The 20,023-nt window shown below is 56.6% G+C and overlaps 1 protein-coding gene across 3 annotated transcripts in view; it reads right to left on the bottom strand.

Moving 5' to 3' along the window:
- The window catches only part of SDK1 (sidekick cell adhesion molecule 1), an 867,118-nt gene that overhangs the window by 71,489 nt on the left and 775,606 nt on the right, over positions 1 to 20,023 (bottom strand). For all 3 annotated transcript variants that reach the window (XM_059154465.1, XM_059154466.1, XM_059154467.1), the window contains exons 29-30: positions 7,070 to 7,264; positions 4,156 to 4,357 (exon numbers count right to left, since the gene is read on the bottom strand). In XM_059154465.1, the coding sequence (XP_059010448.1) occupies positions 4,156 to 4,357; positions 7,070 to 7,264 (397 nt within the window). The remainder of the gene's footprint in view (positions 1 to 4,155; positions 4,358 to 7,069; positions 7,265 to 20,023) is intronic.

The raw sequence follows: 20,023 nt of genomic DNA, 5'->3' as shown, positions 1-20,023 counted from the left end.
CCCTGTCCTGCCCCACGCTCTGCCCATAGGGAACAGGCAGCCGGGAGGAAGAGGCCCTCGCTTAGGGACCAGGAATCCGTCCTGCTCCTGCCTGGGGCGGCCCTCAGGCAGCCGGCACTATCCTCCCCACCTACCCCCAGCGGCTGAACGTCCTGGCCCGAGGGTGGCTGTTTTACACCGGGCTCTTCCTGTAATTAGAGCCTCTCCTGCAAAGCAAATCACCGCTCTCTGAGGGACTCAAGAATTTCTCAGGAGGAGCTAATTACCGCAGCCCTCACACGATTCAGAGCGTGAAACCCCGGCCCGCCTCGCCGCTTCCTCGCCCGCCCGCCAGCGCACCTTCGTGGAGGCCCGCCTGTCCCTTGTCCCCACAGAGGGCCCGGCCAGGCAGTGTGATTTCCATTGTAGGGATGAGAAAACTGAGGCCTGGCCCCATTAAAGTCCCTTGTCCCTGGCTTGGCCAGGACTGGAGGAGGATCTGTCTTGAGGCTGCCTCTAAGACCAAGGTAAGGCCAACTGTCCGTTGGAAACAGGGGAAAACACCCCCAACTGTCTGCTGAAAGGGATTTGAGGGGCCCTAACAGTCCGGGTGCATGGCTCGCGGCCACCGCGCAGGCCTGCCTGCCTCCCTCCATCGACCCGGTCAGTGTGGATGGTCTGAGCTAAGCTCTGTACCACACAGACAATGGAACAGTCCTCTAAGCAGATGAGCTGCAGTTTCCTTGGGTCCCTGGCTGGCCGGCTCCTCTGGCTGTCCTTGTTGTGACTTCTAAAGGAGCTGATGAGGAGAACAGCCGCCCCTGCCCCATGGACCGCTGTGCTGTTTGGAGCAAAGCTCTGCCCATGTCCATCTCCCGGACCAGGAGAGCTGGGTGGCTCTGGACTCTGCCTGCTCGCCCAGCTACCGGTGGGCAGACCCTCACTGCCTCCAAGCCAGTCCTCTGTCCCCCTCCCAGGCCAACCTGGAAACTCATGGGTTTCAAACCGAGCACCGTGGAACACCAGAAGCTCTGAGGGGTTCTCTAGGAGACCAGGGGGGCTCCCATGCCCTCTGAGTTAGCCAATAGCAGCCCCACTCCCAACTGGTTTGCAAGTGGGATCTGGGGAATTCTTGGCCTAGAGGAAGAATTCTGCATTTTCAAAGACCGATGACCATCTGTGGACACAGGATTGGAAGAATCTTCCTCTGTGTTTTCACATGCCCTCCTGCCTAAGACGGGATTGCACTGGTTCTCTGTCAGCCCCCAAAGGTACTCTGTCGGCTCTTCCGTGCCACGGCTGGTCCGTGACCGCAGGCCTGTCTCCTGGCCTCTCTGTGCCCCTGTTCCAGCTGGAGAAGCCATGCCAGGTGACCTTGCCTTGGCCCTGGCTGTCCTGGGGGCGCTTCCAAAGTTCCACCCTTAACAATGATCTTTGCTCGCAGCTTCTGGGGGAGCTATCCTTTATCAAGTTAAAACAAATAACTTCCCATCTGTTCCTAGCTTCCTAGGAGCTATTTTATCTAATTCTTGTGACAACCGCATGGTTTTCTCCTTTGGTTCCTGCCTCAAACACCTGAGGCCCCACATTTGCATTAGCTTCTCCTCAGATTAAAAGGCGGCCCAGGGCAGTTGCCAGGAGTGAGCACTCTGGAGCCAACCTGCCCCCACACTGACCCCCACATCACCTTGGGCAGGTCGGCCCAGGGCAGTTGCCAGGAGCAAGCACTCTGGAGCCAACCTGCCCCCACACTGACCCCCACATCACCTTGGGCAGGTCGATGAGCTGCAGGCGCCTCACCTGGGCCGACCGGAGCAGGGGGTCGTGAGATGGTTGTGTGGATGGCGTTGAGAAGCGCTTAGAAGAGACTGACACAGGCAGCGCGCTCACTGAATCCTGGCTGCTCTCCCCATCAGGACCCTCTGGCTACAGCTCACAGGCTTCAGGAAGAGCCCGTGCCCTGAGCGCTGTCCTCTAGGCCTGTCCATCCCCTCACCAGCCCCACCGTGATTTGTAAGGAACAGTTTGCTTCCTTGACAACAGTCTGCCTTTCCCACAGGGACACACACCGCGGTGGCCTCTTTCACTGCTATGCCCTGAGCACAAAGAACAAGGCCTGGTGCTCAGTGGGTCTCTGTGAAGGAAGGGAGGGAAGGAGGGACGAAGGGGGTGGGATTCAGGAGGCGTGAGCGACGACGCAGGTGCAACAGCTCGGCGTCTGGCACGCGCCGGCGCGTGGGAAACGACCCCCGTCCTTGAATTCAGCGCTTATGCTCACTCAGCGCGTTACATTTAGGACACACGTCAGACGCATCATTGATCCGTTTGTGTTTAGCACCTCACTGTTTTCCAGAGCTTTCGGAATATGAGGCCAGTGGCAGCTCCTCCTGTTCCCACCCCCCAGGGGGGCACACAGCAGGGGTGAGGTACGCATGTCAGATGGCTGGAAGAGTCCACCCGGGGCCTCAGGTCAAGGGGAGGGTGTGTAGAGAGCAGGAAGCTGAGTTCCCAGCACGAGGCCCACTTCTGGCCCCCTGCATACCAGGACCCCGAGCTGTCTGGGGGGGCACGCAGGGCAAACTCTCGCCTCAGAGTAGGAAGCCCAGCAGGTGACTTTCCCGGGAACCTGGCCTTCGGTGTGTGTCTGTGATGGGCGCGGGGGCCTGGAGGGGACTGACCACAGCGTGTCCCACACCAGATCAGACTGTCACTCGGCAAACTTCCAGTGGGAAGTCCCCTGCACACACTCGTCTGATCTCAGGAGGCCCCGGGGACAGAGGAGGCCACTGGAGTTTAGTTTTCTCCTCTCTTTCAGAGGAGAGTGCGGCCGAGTGTGGTTCATGAAGCCCCCTGGGCACACTGGGCCATGCCTCCCGAGGCCCGGGGTTGTGCCGGGGGTGGGTTTTCTGGGCTCTGGGGGCAGTGAGGGGTGGGCAACCAGCGGAGATCTCCGAGGGGCCAAGAGCAGGGCCTCTCGGGTGGTGTAGCTGCTGTTCAAAGGGTATGAGGGGCACTGGCAGAAAGCTGGGGGACAGAGAGGGACTGCTTTGCATGGCCTTCTGAGATGGCGGCCTGGTCGCTGCCGTCCGTTCCGGAGGCAGATCTCGGGCTCCCAGAGCTGAGAGGAACTGCGGAGTGGCCCCCCACTGTGGGTTCAATGAGAAATGTGGGTGCGATTTCCCAGCACAGGGCCCAGAACAGGGGGCAACAAGTACGTGGTGTTCTGTCTGAAAGGTGAGAGGAACATTGGCGAGCCTGGGAAATGGGGTCTAGGCCTCCTCCCCCGTCCCCGTGAGCAGGGCTGGCTGGGGTACTGGCATCCTTGGAGCCTGTGGGCCATGCTCCTTTGTGGTCCCCGCATAGACTGTTGTGAGCTTCATGGAAAGTGACCATAATCAGGGCCAGAGAAGATGCTGGCCGGCTCCTTGGACAGGCCTTCCCACCGGAGATCCAGGGGGCTTCTGCAAGATGGTGTGAGCCTGTGCAGCCCAGAACCCCCAGGTCGGGATGCAAGGTCTAAGGTCACTGCTGAGAACCCTTGCCTAGACAGTTATGTAGCCCTGGTCCCTCACCCCAGAAAGGGGTACCCTCATCTCTTACTGTAGAGGGGCGTGGGAACACGGGAAGGGGCCCAGATGAGACCATAGGTGCCAAGAGTGAGCTGCGGTGGTCAGTACCGCTCCCCTCCGCCTTTGCCCGGTGGATCCCTCAGTAACTGGATAAACTCTGGGTTCTCAGGGTCCAGTGGGGACACCCCTCCCATTTCCCTGAACAGCTATCACTAATGGATGACGGCAGCCGTCGGGGCCATCAGCCGTGCCAGCTAGGAGAGAGAGCACAAAGAGAAGGTGCGAGTCTCAGCCCGTGACACCCCTTCCACACACACACCCCCACTTCTGCTTCTCAGGGGCTCGGGGGATGGAGCCCACATTTCCAGGCTCCCTGGCCCTGTGATCTGTGCCTCTTCTCTCCCTGGGGCTTGGGGCGTGCCCGCCACCTGCACAGGGCGGAACCTAGAAGGATCAACCCGGGGCAGAGGCTGGCGGGGCTCCAGGAGGGGGAGTCCGGGTCCCTGGTACAGGGAGCTAGAGAAGAGAGGGGAGCTGTCCGGCTGTGTCTCTGGCCCCCAGATTCCCTGCACTACTCCCTGCGGAGGGCCCGCCTGCCCCTGGGTACCTTTCGACAGCACAGGCTGTGGCCTCATGGCTGACAGACGAGGAGTAGGTCTGCCACTCGCCCCCGGGCAGCTCTCGCACCTGCACGGTGAAGTAGCGGATGGGGGAGGCCCCGTCGCTGCCCGGGACCCACTGGAGTCGGAGGCTGCGTGCGGTCACTTCGGCCTGTGGCACCAGGAGCTCTCTCGGGGGCGCTGGCCGCTCTGCAACCGAGAGAGAACAGAGCGGGGACACGTAAGAGACTGCTGCTCCCGGAAGGCTCCCTGCGGGCAAGGGCAGAGAGGGCCGAGGAGAGGGAGTGGACTCCGGGGCCATGGCTGACTCGGACCCGCCCCAGCGGGAGCTGATTGGAGACCCTGGCTTGCTCCCGGAGCGCTGCTCTCTCTCAGACAGCAGACAGACAGTCAGATGGGAGGGTGAGCCCACGCGTGCTCCCCAACGACCACACGTCCCCAGGGGAGTCTCGAGAGACATCCTCTCCCTCCGGTCTTGGGCTCAGAGCATCTGTCCTGTTGAAGTCCTTTCCCTGGAAGCCACCGCGAGGCCTAAGCACAGACAGAGGCCCACTCAGCTCCCCCGGGGAGCTGCTCTGTGCCCAAAGCGCTGGTGACTGGGGATGCAGGGCATGGGGCCGGGAGCTGGCTCCTGAGCCCGGATCACTTCCGTCACGCGTCTCCTCACCCCATCGATTGCAGCGGAGAAAATCCACAGAGGGAGGAATAATTGTTTAATTGTTTATCATGAAGATTATCGATCCTGTTGAGAATGTGTTGTGGGTAATAAAGCAGCGACAGCTGGCTGGCTGGCCCTGTGGTGACAGTGGGGGGAGCCCTGCCCCCTGATGTGGTCTGTGCTCTGCTGGGAACACACGCTCGGGCTGCCCGGTTCTCCTCACCCGGAGCAACAGGCCTGCGTCCCCTCATCAGCCTGGGCATCTGGCAATGGGCAAAGCTCTGCTGGGGTGGGGGTGGGGGTCAGTGGGCCCTGGAAGAAAGCCCCTTGGCCCTGTGGGCCCCAGGCAGCTGGTGCGGGTGATCGGGGCACAGGTCGGGGTACAGGCTGGGATGTGGGTGTGCATCCCCCAGCCCCATCAGTAGCAGACCCGCTGTGGACCGGGGATGCCTCCTAAAAGGCACGCACGTTTATGCTTCCATCTGGATTGAAGTCACACCAAACTATTAGCAAACCTGTGTCTTTCCCTGGGACTTAGAAAGTGCCGGATTCCCTTCTGGGGCTGTATCCACTCTGAGGAAGAAGGCAGGAGCCTTTGCGAGAGGCACTTAGGGCCCCGAGCATGACCCAGACAAGGAGGAGCCGGACGACCTGGGCAGGAGGGATTCTCCTGCGGCCTGTCCTCTGTCTGGCCAGCCCCCACCCCCAGCTGCCACCCTGTGCCAGGACCATAGGTTAGACAGTGTCTGTGCTGATAGCCAGGGCCCCAAGTGTGCTGTCTCTCCATCAGCTTCACGCTCCGGCATCTCCGGTGACTTCCAGGCTTCCGTCCTCCAGTTAACAGTAGAGGTAACTGTTGTCATTAGAGGGGCTGTGCAGTTGTCATCGTCCTTGGGGGACTGAGGCTCAGTGGTTGGTGTCGGGGGACTCACAGTGGGCTGAAGGGTTTGGTCTTCCCCCGGAAGATGGAGCCTTTGGAAGATCCAAAGCCACAGACAGGTGATGCTAGCATCCCTCTGTTGGCCACTGGAAGGGTCAGCCGGGTGTTCTAGCCGGGGTGGCCACCGAGCAGCCGCCGGACCTTGGTGGGCCCTTCCACCTTGTGGGGCACCAGCTTCCCCACCTGCTTGGCCTGCTTGTGTGGGAATTAGAGAGAGAAGTGGGCTGCCTTGCCTGGAGCGTGGCCAGAACATGGTGAGGGCTCAGCGCTCAACAGCCTCCTTTGCCTTCTACCTTTCGTAGGTTTCAGACTGGCCCTTTGATTCTCAAGCACTTCGATTCATCTCATGCCTCCCTTAGACTGTCTGCTCTAGATTATGTCCTAGAGCGATTGCACAGGCCGCGGAGACACGGGCTCACCCTCTGAGCGTGGGCGCTGCACCAGCTCTGCCCCCAGAGGCCTGCGGACCGTGCTGGCCCTCGTACTTCCCAAGAGGCCACCGGGTGGGTGCCAGGGCACAGACAGGGGAAGGGCCTTGTCTGAAGTCACACAGCTCCAGAGCCTGGTGCTTGGGGACTCCCAGATGGGAGGTAGGACAGGTCATTTCTCCAAGCAAGTGCCTTCCTGTCATCCTCTTACTGAGACGTCTGGGACTAGAGCTAGGGTGGCCCTGGGGAGGGAGCCTGCTGAGGCAGATCCCAGAGCGAGGCTGGAGGGCATGTCAGGGGCTTGCTGAGATGAGAAGCCACAGCAGACTGCTGTGGGAAGAGGCGGCCTGGGGCCTGGGGAGGGTGTCCATGTCCCTTTCCCACAGCTGCGTCCCTGGCCAATAGCTGACTCTGTCTGGGCCCCACTTCTTCTGCAGAACGGGGGCTCACAGCACTTCCTTTGCCACGCTCTGGTGAAAATAAACCAAGACAACGTACAACAAGCACCTCACCAGAGCCTGGAACAGAAGCAGTGTCCATGAAGACAGATCTCTGCAGGACCGCTCGGTAGTAGATGTGTTTTTTGAGCACCTGCTCAGTGGGGTACATGGGTAGGAACATCAGAGACCTGGTGCCTCGCTTCAGGGAGCTGCCCTCAAACGTGGTGACTCAGACCCATTCTGGGCCAGTTACACAACCTCTCTGAGAGTGGAGAGGGACGTTCCTGCCTGTCCGGTAAATGTCGGGCTGTGTAGACACTCTATGGTGCAGGGTCTGCCCTGGGAAGCTGTGGCCCAGCAAGATCATGACTCCCGCTCGGGCCCAGCTCTCCGCCCCGGAGCTCCACGACAGTGGATGTGGGCCCTGGGTCTTACCTCTCTTCTCAGTGGTGATGACGGTGGCCTCCAGCGGCTCCCCCCAGCCTTGCCTCGTCTTGGCTGACAGCCTGAAGATATACGCAGACTCTGGGGCCAGCTCGGTGGCCGTGAACTGTCTCACGGTGGCACCCACCTCCACCGTGGTGAACGTGTTGGGGCTACTGCTGGCCAGGCGGTAGGCGATCTGGTACCCTGTGGGTGAGGCAGGAGGGCCATGTGTCAGTCACGTCAACCCCCCTCCAGACCCCCACATTCCCGCCACCCCCCACTCTGCTTTGTTTCCCCGACGTCCTTCCTCCTCCACCGGCATCTGAGAAGGGGAAACGTCGCGGTGACGGACGGAGCCTTGGAACACTGGGCCCCCATGACCCTCATTCCCCTTCATTCTTCCTGCCCCCAAGATGTGGCAACAGTTTCATCTTCCCCACAGCTGCTGGAGCCCAGAGGACGAGGCGGGAACCAGCTGGTGCTCCTGAGGGGCAGGCCCAGTGCTCCCGCTTTTTCTGTCCTTCCTTGTTCCTCCCGTCACCTCCCTTCCCCTCACAGGGCCAAGGGCAGTGCCTCCCTCTGGAACGGTCCTCCAAGGGCGCCCTTCTCCCATGGTTACATGTCCTTCCTCTTGGTCATCCTCCCTATCTGCCCGCAGATCCCAGCTTTGCTGTCAGCCCCTCCTCTGTGCCCACACCCCAGGAAACCCCAACATGGCCCCCGACTTGGGGGGCTCCCCACCATGTAATCCCCCTCCTGCTGAGGAGGCTGTGGGGTGCATGTCATCTGTTCTGGGGGGCTTCTGTGGCTCTGAAGGGCTCCTAAAGTTCCGTGATTATCAAGAGATTATGGGTGATCAGATGTTATTAACGACCGAGCCACCCAGCCAGGCTGTACCGAGACCCCCTCTGCCCACGTCTGAAGAAGCAGCGCCGACTATCAGCCCCAGCCTGGGATACAGCACGCGTGGCCTCCCCGCCGGCACCGACTGCTATGCTCTGCCCTGATTAACACCAGAGCTGGTGGGGCACGGTGGCCTCCACCAACACGGATGACAGCGAGCCTGCTCTGGTGACACAAGGACCTCCTGGGCCAGGGGACGTGGCTAGCAGAGCTGGACTCTGTCCTCCACCAGCTCGGGCTCGGCTGGCTTCCTGGGGGCGGGACAGTCGCCCACTGACCAAGCCCCAGGAACTCCACGCTGCCCTCCCGCCTCTCCGGGTGAGACGCCCCCACTCCTTTGCTGTCCTTCTCGCACCTTCTTTGGCTCAGTTGGGGCCCAGGCCTATGGGTGTCTTCCCAGCTCCCAGCTCGTCATTCATCCAACAACACGAGGAGCCCCAACTGGCCAGCTATGAGTCTGGGGGGGATGGTTCCATGCACCCAGCATCAAGCTGCTGACCACTGTAGGTCACTGCCATTGCCACGCAGACCAGGAGTCGGGCACACCCTGCCTGGTCCACAATGATGGCCACTCACAGGTCTGCTGTTTGCAGGACCCTGTGGTTCCTTCTCCTCCCGAGGATGACCAGCTGCCCTCTAGCCTCTGGCCAGGGTGTTCTAATAGACGACTGTCCTTTACCATTTAGGGACTGATGACCTACAGCCCAGAGAAGCCGAGCTGAGCTTCTCTGTACCCTCTTCCTACCTTTCTTTCCCTGGCCCCATTGTAGGTGGAGGTGTCTGGGGCTCTGGTGCCTTGGGACATTGGTCCCAAGCCTTTGGAGAGTCCTGGACACCTCGCCTCCTAAGGGTGAGGACACCGTGGTCACTGTAGCCACCACAAGGGGCTCTCCTGCTGACCTCCTGGCTCCCTGAGCCCTCACAACAGTCAGGACAGGAAACCTACGAATCCTCACGTGGCCACAAAGCGGAGAGAGGGTAAGTGGTCTGCCTGAGGTCACATAAGAAGCCGCCAGCAGAGCTGTGCTGGGAGCCCTGAGCCAGTCCCACTTTCTTCTGAGTGATACTGTTCCTGTGAAGAGAAAACATCTGCCCCCATCCTCCAGCAAAGGGAGATTCCCCTTGCCCAGTCCTGGCTGCTGGAGACCATGCATCGCAGCACACCAGAGTATGTCTGAGGGATGATAACATGTGGGGTGCGACCAGCACATGCTCTGAAAGCACACCTGCCCAGAGTGCGATTCAGGCTCTGGGAGTTCTCTGCTGTGCCCCCTGGGTCTCCGCATGTTAGGCTGCCTGAGGGGGCTGTGTGGCCTGGATTGACCCGCAGGGAGGGTGCCGACCATGAGTGGAGGGGAGGGAAGGGGAGCTGGGACCCAGTACCAGCTGAGCATCACGCACACTCATTCCAGGTTGTAAAGTGATCACAAAGGAAGGACTGTAGGCAGTTCCCCATCCTCTGTGGCTGCAGGACTCGGCATTCCCACCAGCTCCTCTGCCTGCCGCTCTGGATTGTCCTTGGTCACGTGGCCTCCAGGGAGTTTCACCCCCAGACCTCTGGGCCTCACCCGCACACCTGCTGGGTCTGGCAGCTCCGGGGAAGGGCAGTGAGTGCGAGGGCAGCCAGGGACGGGACCCAGACAGACATGGGTCAGACTCCCGCTCGGGCCCGTCGGAGCTGGGGATGGACCAAGACGTAGGAGGGACACCCCGGCCCTGCCACACCTGTCCAGTTTGCTGTGTGTTGTGCGTTCTGCACTGATCCGGGCACAGAGCCGATGCTGAGTTCAGGCCTTCTGTGCGCGTTGCCTGATAGTGGCCTGTGCTCCGGGGCCCAGACTGCGTCCCTGGCCAGCGGTCTTCTGGCCAGAACGGGGTTTCCTGTCCCGGAATTCGCAATTGCATTCATCTTGGAAAATTCCTCTCCTTAAGCTGCTTTTTTTTTTTTCTTAATGAAGGCATTAAGATGTTCTATTGCAATGTTTCGTCATTACTCTTGAATTGTATTACACTCACACAGCTCACAAATAACATGGGAGTGTAAGGAATGAGCTTAAAGACACCTTTTCCTGCCCAGGCCCCAGCCCGCCAGGTCGGCTCTGCTGGCTTCTTGGGTGTCTTTCCGGAGAGTGTCGGAGAGCACAGGGTTGCTGAGGCCTCCGTGGAGACGCGTTCGTCCTTGCCTGAGTGTGCACGAGCTGGGCCCGCATCCTGCCCCGTGCCGGGCTCTCCTTGGTAGCACCCCTGGCTAGGCATTCACTCGGCCACAGGTCTGGCCCTTCACAAGTCTCGGCATCTGTTTGTGGCCCTTCTCCTCCCCATGCCCGAGTGTCACAATGTCCTCGCCTCTGACGGTCATGATTTCCACAAGGTACTCAGTCCCTAATTCCTCCTACAGCACCCATGGACTTGACCCTGGGAATGGGGTGATGTCGGCGTACGTCCTCCCCCAGCTTGTCAGTCACACAAGGCTGATTGCTTACAGTATTGCTTTTCTTTCCCTGCTGGTCTGTGCGTTTAGCTCTGTTATCTGAGCTATTAACTCTGAACTTCGGCTCAGAAACTTACCCGGGGCTGTAAAAGTTATGTAAATCAACGCTCTTAAAGCACTTCTGACCTCAGGATGCCTCTCTCTGGCTGTTACGAGTCGTGTTATTATTTTTATGTTGTCAGGATTTGCAGCGAGGCTGGTGGGGGGACTAGCGATGCCTGCTCAGCTGATTTAAAGCGGCGCACGGGACAGATCAAAGCTTTCAGGGAAGGCAGCCGCTGTCCCAAGGCCATGTTGCCTGCTTGGGGATGTGGTCCATACACAGGGGCTGAAGCGAGCCTCCTGTAGGACCGGTGTCAGCCAGAGGCCTTGGTGGTGACCCCTTCCCCGCCCACCCCGAGCATGTGGAGGAGGGTTGTCTGCATCCAGAACAAAAAGCACGTTAATGACTGACCAGTGACATTAACATACGCATCTCCCTCAACTAGAGAAAGAAAGCAAGGCAAGATATTTTGCAAAGACAAACTGACCTTTACAATGAAGCCCAGAGGCCACACTGACAGACACAGACGTTACCTAGAAGAACATGAGCAAACATAACATTTTTAAAACCTCAAGAATGACGTGGGACCTGGTGTCAGTGAGTTCGGCCATCTGAATATCGTTCCTCGTGATGCAGAGACACCAGCCCTCCTCAAAAAGACAGAGATTTGCTTTGCGCCGGAAGCAGGCTGATGTACGTGGGTCTGGGGCTTGGGCCCCGTGCAAGGGCACATGGGATTTCTAGGTGGGAGGAGCTGAGCAGGTGCTGTTTTCACCGTGTGAGAACACACGCCTGTGCCCGAGGGAGCAGGGAGACACAGGGACCACCTGCTTGCACACGCTACCCCAGCACCTGGAGCGGGCCGACAGCCCGCCTTGCACGCACAGGTCTTGGCCCCCCAAGGGGCCCAAGATTGCGGCCTGCAGGCCATTCCTCCATACTCAACACCTCGGCCGACCCCAGCGCAACTCCCAGTTTCTCATTTCCAGCCCCTGAAGCAGAGTTAGAGTAGGCCACCCCCAAATATGCCATTTTCGCCTCTTGATTATTTTGGATTAAAGTTACTTAAGAAACGGCCAACGCCGGAGGGACGCTCAGACACTCCTCTGTCCTCCTGAACACAGGACGTCAGTCCCCCTTGATGCACCAGGAGGAAGAGAGCAGCCTTGTCGCCCGCCTGGGACAGGTTAGGGCCAAGGTGGCTGTAGAACCCTGTTCACCAGTCGACCCCCAAGCCCAAACTCCTGGTCTTGCCAACTCCTCACCAATTCACTATTTCTTTAACTCAAAGGCATTAAAAAACAGACTGCTTTGGTCACTTTTGAGCCTCCGATCTTTGGGACTCCTGTACACACAAAATTAAATTTTTCTCCCGTTCACCTTTTGTCAGCTTAATTCTTTGGCCAGCTGTAAGACCCAGAAGGGAAGAGGGAGAAGCTCTCAGCCCTACATTGTTTTGCATCAAGCAAAAACTCGCCCTACTTATTAGCACCTCCCACTTATTAGAGCAGCGTGGGAGCCCCGTTGTGCCCGGGGTGGGGAGGGTCTGCTGCTTCCCCAGCTCCTTCCTGCTCTAGAATGGTAGAATTCTGATGATCTGAAGAAAAGAGAGACAAGTGGAAAATAATCTGGCCATTCCACAGGACATTTGCAAGGAGATTTTGAGGGACGGCAAGGCATCTGGGAACGGGGAGTGGAGGGGCACAAACCAGTGCCCAGGGGCGGATGCCAGCACAGCAGAGAAGCAGGAACTCCGAGGCCAGGGTTCCTCTGGAAAGGATGGGTTGTTTCAGAAAGCAGACAGAAAATCTGGGGTTGTCTGGAGGAGGCTTGGGATACCTGCACCAGGAATAAGGTCAGGGTGGTGGGTTCGGGGCCCCTGCAGCAGGGTTTGGAGTTCAAGCTGCCGCTAGGCATGGAAGGAACATGACAACCCAAGAAGAATGGCCCCCCACCCTGCCCACCCCAATGCCAGAGCCCTCAGCTGCTGGGGCCCGGAGCACCAAGGAGGGGTAGAGCGTGTGTCAGGATGGGAGGTGGCCTGAGGCCCAGGCCCCTCTGAATGTCACATGCCATGGGACGCTGTGGGTCACCGTTGGCCACACCGGCCCGGAGAGGAGAACGGAGCTGATTATGCAGGGGCAGGGGCTTGACAGCCGGGGGCTCTGCTCACACCAGACACTTTCTGTTCTATGGATGTTGTTGCCTGAGTCCTGAGGGGCCCAGTCGGCTCCAAGACAACCCAGGGTGAAGAGTTTGCTGGGGAGGCGAGCCCAGGAGACAGAGGAAGCTCACAGATGGCGCGAGGAAGCAGTTCCCGGGCTGGGCCCTCAAGGCTCTGCCTGCTTTTGGGGGTGTGGCAGGGGTTATGGCAGTGACCCCCCAACCCTATTATGGGCCTGCACTGCTGGCAGGCAACTTCCCCAGGAGCCTGGCCCCAGAGCAGAGAGTGCCTTCGGGCACAGTGCCCTGCTGGCCCCAGGACACAGCAGGCCAGGTTGTGTGGGGCGATGCTGGGGCCCTGAGGGCCAACGGCGTACATGGCACCTACCACCACCGAGGTCACTCTTCCTGTCTTAGGGACTGCTTGTTATCATTTTTCTACACTTATGAAATGGAAACAAAACCAATTTTACTCCAGGTGCAGGCTTTTCATTCGTGTCTTCTCACCACATCTGGAAAGCCTCATTCTTGTCCTTCAGGAGTGTGAGTTTGGATTGGCTGGAATATTGCACCGCGCGGACCTGCCCCCCGAGGCGCTACCAGCACAGAGCGGGAAGGGGGTGTTTGCGGCGGGCTTGTCCTGGGCTCCTCTGCCACCGAAGCACGGAGCCCACAAAGCCCACTTCCTGCAGCCATGGCATTGATTCAAGCAACACACGAACAGCAAGGCCCAGCGTCGCCCCTTTGCAACTGCGGGAAACCCGGCTTGTCAGCTCTGCCTTTGTTCCGGCTCCTAACACGAGCTATTGGGAGAAAGTCCCCAACGTGGGGTTATGTCCTTTCCTCTTCTCTGCCCTCAAGTCAGGGTGATGTCCCCCAGTCCTCATTCTGTGGCCTGGTGAACATAAAGACGGGGCACCTCAAACGTCCTTAAAATGCTACAGCCTCAACGGGCAGGAGAGGAGAGCTTTTCCTGTGCACAAGTGTGGAAGGAAGCAGCCAAGTACCGGTTCCTGCATTTGTCGGGAATCACGGGAGATAGTGTCATGGTGGAAAAGGCCAGTTACGGAATTACACAGCTCGAGTGCCATCAGGGACATAAGCGTGCTGGGTGTCGTGGCATAAGGGCAGAAGGCTGCGCTGGGGGTTAGGAAAGAATGGGCAAGCCGAATGAATACCAGGAGGGAAACACGGCCCGAGTGAAGTCTGATTTGTAAGGTTATCGGTGAATTATGATCATACAGGCATTCTGGGGAGCAAGGCCAAGTATGAGCCGCACTGATCCAAGGCGAAGATGGAAACTACGCGAGCTCTGAACATGCCCAGAAGAGGGAAAAAAAACACGCATCCTGAAAATCAGAATCGGGAAAGGGTGTGTGTTTCAAGCCCAACACCAGTTCTAGAACCTTCTGCTATTGGAGATGCAGGAGGAGGTTCTAAGATGCTTCTGTGCTGGGAGCCTGCTGGGGTGGGTGTGTGGCTCCTGGGAGGGTGGGTCCCAGCTGCCTCCTCAGATGGGGTGACTGTCGACCGCACCTGGAGCCCTCCGGGGGAGCTGCGCACAGCCTGTTGGGGGGTGGGAGGCTTCTCCTGAGTTGCATGCATCCTGGGCGAGCGAAATGCCCCCATCTGAGAGTCGCCTGTTCAGTGGTGCGTCTCTAGGGCCCGCTTGGGGGCCTGAAGCCAAGGCCACCCATGGGGCACGGTGCTGCTAACCCCCTCCGTAGCCTAGTGGGTGGGTGTGAGCGGTGATGGCCCTGCCAGCACCCACGACTTGTTGGGAGAGCCCACAGCCACAGAATGGCCCCTGGAAGGCCCAGCCCAGGCACCGTATGGCTTATCTGCGTGAGGGCCGGGGGCAGACAAATGCAACAATGGATCAAAACTGTATTTGCAAACAGGGATTACAGTCCCTTGCGATCCTAACTCTCAGCAGAGTCTTGGCACCCCCTTCTGTAATAAGCTGAGGGTAAATGTTAGGCCCTCGGCAGGCAGGTGGAGGTGGGGAGAAGCTCTGGTGTGTGTGCGGGCAGCCCCGCGTGGGTTTAAAGAGCACATGCCGCATGTCAGCTTGGCAGCATTTAAGGGAGAGCGGAGTCGCCAGCGAGGGAGGGAGGGTGACCGTGCTCAGGGGGCTCCCGCCACGTCCCCCAAAGGCAGGCTCTAAATGCTAAAAGCTCTCCACAGTAAAATATTTACGCAAATAAGCAAGTGTTTTTCCCTGCAGGCGCTTGGTGCTGTTTCAAGCTGTTAATCTTTTTTGGAAATGCAAGAGCATGTTTTGATATAGATTACCGAAGCCTGGGCTGGGGAGGAGTTCATACATGCGCCCCGAGCAGGAGCACTGATTCGAGGTCTCTGGGTGGGAAGCCAGTGGTGCGAAAAAGATGTTTCCCATTCTCTCCCTCGAACACTGATCTGAATCTTCAGGCACTGTTTTCTCATCCTTCCTACGGCATCTGCAATTTGATGTGCTAGCTGTAATAATATCCAGGTGACGGGCTGCCCAGACAACATTTGTTACCGTTATAACTAAAGGCCATTAACACAGAAGACGCTCGGACGTGGTGTTTTTCTGCATTATGGGTAGACAGAGCACTATTTTACCTTTGCTTTGCCATGGTCAGAATGCACGAGGTATTAAATGATGCTCTCTCTTCACCTGGTTTTTATTTTATTTTATTTTTTATTTTATTTTTTTTTTATATTTTATTTATTTATTTGACAGACAGAGATCATAAGTAGGCAGAGAGGCAGGCAGAGAGAGAGGAGGAAGCAGGCTCCCTGCTGAGCAGAGAGACCTATGTGGGGCTCGATCCCAGGACCCTGGGATCATGACCTGAGCCGAAGGCAGAGGCTTTAACCCACTGAGCCACCCAGGCACCCCTCTTTACCTGGTTTTTAGTGACCACCCCCCACCTGGCACCCCCAGGGACTACAGATCAAAATCCAAACTTTTGAATGTCCCTTATAGCCTGAAACCAACTTCTGCCCTTTCTGGTTCTTCTCCTGTCTTGTCCGTGTGAAACCTCTGCTTGGGATGACCAGCTAGATGCGGGCACCGGGCGAAGACTTGGGGGACAAGAAAGAATTCTCCAGTCCAGGAGACATAATGAAATACTAAATAGACATGCATGTGAGCAAACATTTGTTGAATGCTTACCACGTGGCAGGCGTTGTCCTAAGGTTCTCATGCACAACTCAGTTAACACTACAAGGGAATGTGTTATTCCCATTTGAGGGATAGGGAAACTGAGGCACAGAAGGCCTCAGTCCTGTGCCTAAATTCATCGGCCTGGGCTACTGAGTCTGCAAGCTTGCCCACATTGCTGTTGGCCTGTCCAGAGTGTGGTGCTTCAAACCCGGGGAGAGTAGGGGAGGATACCCAGGATTCATGAGTTTATTATGTAGACACAGCATTTCTGAAGGGAGAGTGTGACATGTAGGGGAAGAACTCTGGAAATGTTCTAGCACCTTCTCCCAGTTAGTCTGCTTCCAGGCCTGCATCCTGAGGAGATCATCAGAAATGCTGTTAAGATTCACCTCTAAGGACGTCGGTCACATCGTTATTTCTCACTGCACAATTGGCACATGATCCATATTTTTAAAAAATTTTTAATTATAATGTATTTGCATTTCAACATAACATTTTTGGGATGAATATGTTTGCATCTTGGACATCCAAGCAGCACTTAAGTATACAGAGAAAAGTCTGCTTTCGGCATCTAGTAAACCAGATGTCCTGAAAAAACTTCCTGTTAAGACATCCCAAACTGGGCCACCTGGGTGGCTCAGTGGGTTAAAGCCGCTGCCTTCAGCTCAAGTCATGATCCCAGGGTCCTGGGATGGGGCCCCGCGTCAGGCTCTCTGCTCGGCGGGGAGCCTGCTTCCTCCCTCTCTCTCTGCCTGCCTCTCTGCCTACTTGTGATCTCTGTCTGTCAGATAAATGAATAAAATCTTAAAAAAAAAAGACATCTCAAACTAATAAATATGGTATCAAGAAATGAAAACCCAAGTGCATGGTTGAACCAGCAAGCGAGAAGGAGAAATCAGAGACTGAAAAGGGAACAGAACAGTAAGAATTGAGATGAAGCCATGGGCAGCCCAGGGATAGGAGCAGCCAACAGACCTGCGAGGCTGGGCGCGCTCATCTGGGGTTGGGGACCCTTCCACACGTGCACCCAGGGGCAAGCGCCAGGACACTATAGATGCTGCATACATCCTGGTCGGGTGTGTGCAGACACAGACAGTGGGGTGTCTACGCAGGAAAGATTCATGACGTGGGAAGAGAAGAGCAAAGTCTAAAAACAGGCAACCATGATATTAGATTTTTAAGCTTAACTTTAACTCTAGGAATATCTTATAGAAAACCGAAGAAGAGATAAACACAAAATCCCTTGGGGGTCCTGGCGGTTGGCCGTGGTGGACGGGGCAGGAGGGACATGTGCAGGTCACCGTCGCTAAACACACTTGTAATACGACGGAGAGGCTGCCTTCTAAGTAGGAAATACTTTGTGCTTACAAGTTTAGAAAAATGATCGGAAAAAAATATTAACGTTATTTTTTGGGAAGTGGGATTGTGGTGATTTTCATTTTTTCCTGTTACATGTCTGAATTTTCTATTTTTTCAAAGTTTAGAGTGAATGTGTTATTTTTATCTTATGATTGTCCTTTTTTATTATAAATCTTTCCAATATAGAGAAAATGCTGGGAATAATAAAGATGGAACACCCAAGTGTTCATCGCACCAACTTGAATAAATTTAGACATTTTGCCAAATTGGACTTCTTTTTTCATATAAGAGAGAAGATGAGACGGGGTAGTTGAGGCCATCCTGTGGCCCCACCAGATCTACTTCAGAGGCAACGTCCCTTCTCAACTCGGGGTGTATTCCTGTCCGTGAGTTCACATGTGCACGGACCGTGTAGACCCATGAATGGTGATAATCACACTCATGGAGGTTTCTATGTACAGGAACCTTCTCCCACTGGGTGTATTCTCCCCCCGAACAGGCTTGTGAGACTTCCTCATGCTGATTCATGTAGGCCTTGGTCATTCCTTTAACTGCTGTGGAAAGTGTCCACAACACACCTTTCTGTGGCCTGACTGATGGACACTCGGGTGTCCTGTCATCAAACACGACATGGCAGGAGTGTCCCATGCATGTCTCCTTGGGTACAGCTGTGAGAACTCAGGCTTATGACCTGACGGGAAAGGTCTCTGGGATTCAGGGACAGAAGTGCTCCCCTCGCCCAGGCATTCCAGATCATTCTCCAGGAGTATGTGAGTGAGTGAGTAAGTGTGTGTGTGTGTGTGTGTGTGTGTGTGTGTGTATGTTTGCCTATGTCCCTGTCTCTCCTGGGTCATATCCGACCTTCTAGGGCTCTAAATCTGAATGCTGTAAATGCCATCTCATCGTGGTGTGAATTCTCTGTTCACAGCGCTTTTTCAATCAGACGTACAAACGTTAGAAATGCCCTTTGAGGTAAGTGACAAGATTTTACCTTTGGACAGTGAGACTTGCATGGTGACAGTGGGCACGGCCAGGCAGGGACAGGCGTGGAGGGAGCTTGCAGATGGAGACGACATCAAATGTGACGTTAGAGGCACAGAAGGGCAAAGGACCCGCAAGTACAGTACAGGGCTGGCCCGGGGGAGGGCAGAGGCCTCAGCGGGAGCATTGGGGGTGGGCAGGGGCTGCTAGGCCTGGGGGGGTGGGGACAGGGCCTCCCTCCTCGGCAGGCTGGGGAGACTCTGCTTCTTGGAGACTCTGGGTACTGCGACAGGTTAGAATTCACATTTTGTGCTCCAGATTTCCTGTCTCGTGGAAAGCTGGGGCCGCTCCCTGGGTCATCAGACGTTTAGCCCAGTTCCGTCCAGGAAAGACAGCAGTTGGCATGGTGCTAAGGGGGCTCAGGGAGGCCTGTGGCCCAGCCATGCACTCTGTGGACCATCTCCTGCCCCAGTCTGGAGCATAAGGCACGGGGCCTAACAGGGGTCTGCAATCCTGTCTCATCTGGCGGGATCCAAAATACACATTCTACCAGCAGCTTCTTCTGTGGCTCATTGTGGTATTAAGGTACCAAGAACCTGTAGTTCTGAAGGTCACCCAATTCAGAAATACTCTTAGCTAAGTATTCCACCCAGCAACCCTGGGAATGGCACCAGGAAGGGAGAGACTGAGCAGGGCCCTAGCCTTGCAGCAGATGATGTCGGCACGCCCCAGGCTCCGTCCTCCCTGTGTTCATGAAGCAAGAACTCAAAAAATATTTGCCTCTCTGTGTAGTTATTACCTAAAAGACAAACCTGATTATGTCACTTTGCTGCTCAAAGTCCTGGGGTGACTCCCTACTGCCCTCAGCACAGATGTTTTAAAAAAGTGTTTTTTAATGAAGTAAAACCCCCTTTCAAACCAAATCTTAGAATCCTTATGTCAGAAGCTGGCGGGTATGAGTGGTGATTGTTACTACCTGTCTGTAAGTCCAATAATCTTCCTGTAACCACCCAGTGCATAAGCAGACACACAGGGGGGTCTGCTGCGAGTCTGGACTGGGGAAACACCCTATTGGATGCTGGCCTGGGTCTGGAGAGTAGACCCAGCCTGGGGTCCTGGCTGTTAGATGCCTGATGTCACCCATCTGGGCCCCTGGGCACTCCCTGCATGGCCGGCCCGACCATCCCCAGCCGTCCCCAGCCCGGCCCAGCCCACGTCTCCAGGCTGGGGTCTGTCTACACTGCCACAAGCACGTGGCATTCCGTCTGGTGAGTGGGTGACCCTCTTCCCTTCCTCCAGGGCTGCAGAGGCCACTCTCTAGCAAGATCCAGCCCCAAGGCTGTCTTCTGTCCGTGGCGAGCCCCTCAGCCCCAGAGACCTGCTTGCGGGGCATCTCGTGAATGGTCATTGGTCAGCTGTCATATTGCATGGTCCTCGTGTTCTCGTGCCTCTCCCTGACAGTGCCAGGAGCCACTCACATCCCAAGGACGGGCACCTCTTGTTCACTCCTTATGGCCCACCATGCACGCAACACCGTGCATGGGAGAGGCCCTGAATTTGTCATGCCGAAAGGGTGACTAAATGAGGGAACTGATTTAAAAAAAAAAAAAAAAAAAAAAAAAAAAAAAAAAAAAAAAAGACTTGCTGCCTTTGGGGAACTAAGAAAAATTAAGGCTTTTCATCAATGCTATCCGAGAGGCCTCCCTGGACAAAACATTAAAAGTAAACAATTTCCCGGGGACCCAAGGCACACAATTCACTCTGGAAACTTCTTAAAAGGATGAGGTGAGGGCCTGGCAGCCAAGGATGTTTCCCAGAACTGGGGAGGGAAACCCGGGTCTCTGGCTCCCATGAGGAATGAGGCGGCTG

This window comes from Mustela lutreola, chromosome 17 (genome assembly GCF_030435805.1).
Source record: "Mustela lutreola isolate mMusLut2 chromosome 17, mMusLut2.pri, whole genome shotgun sequence".
NCBI lineage: Eukaryota > Metazoa > Chordata > Mammalia > Carnivora > Mustelidae > Mustela > Mustela lutreola.
Note: the sequence above shows the minus strand (reverse complement) of the source record. Positions and strands in the feature narration are given on the sequence as shown.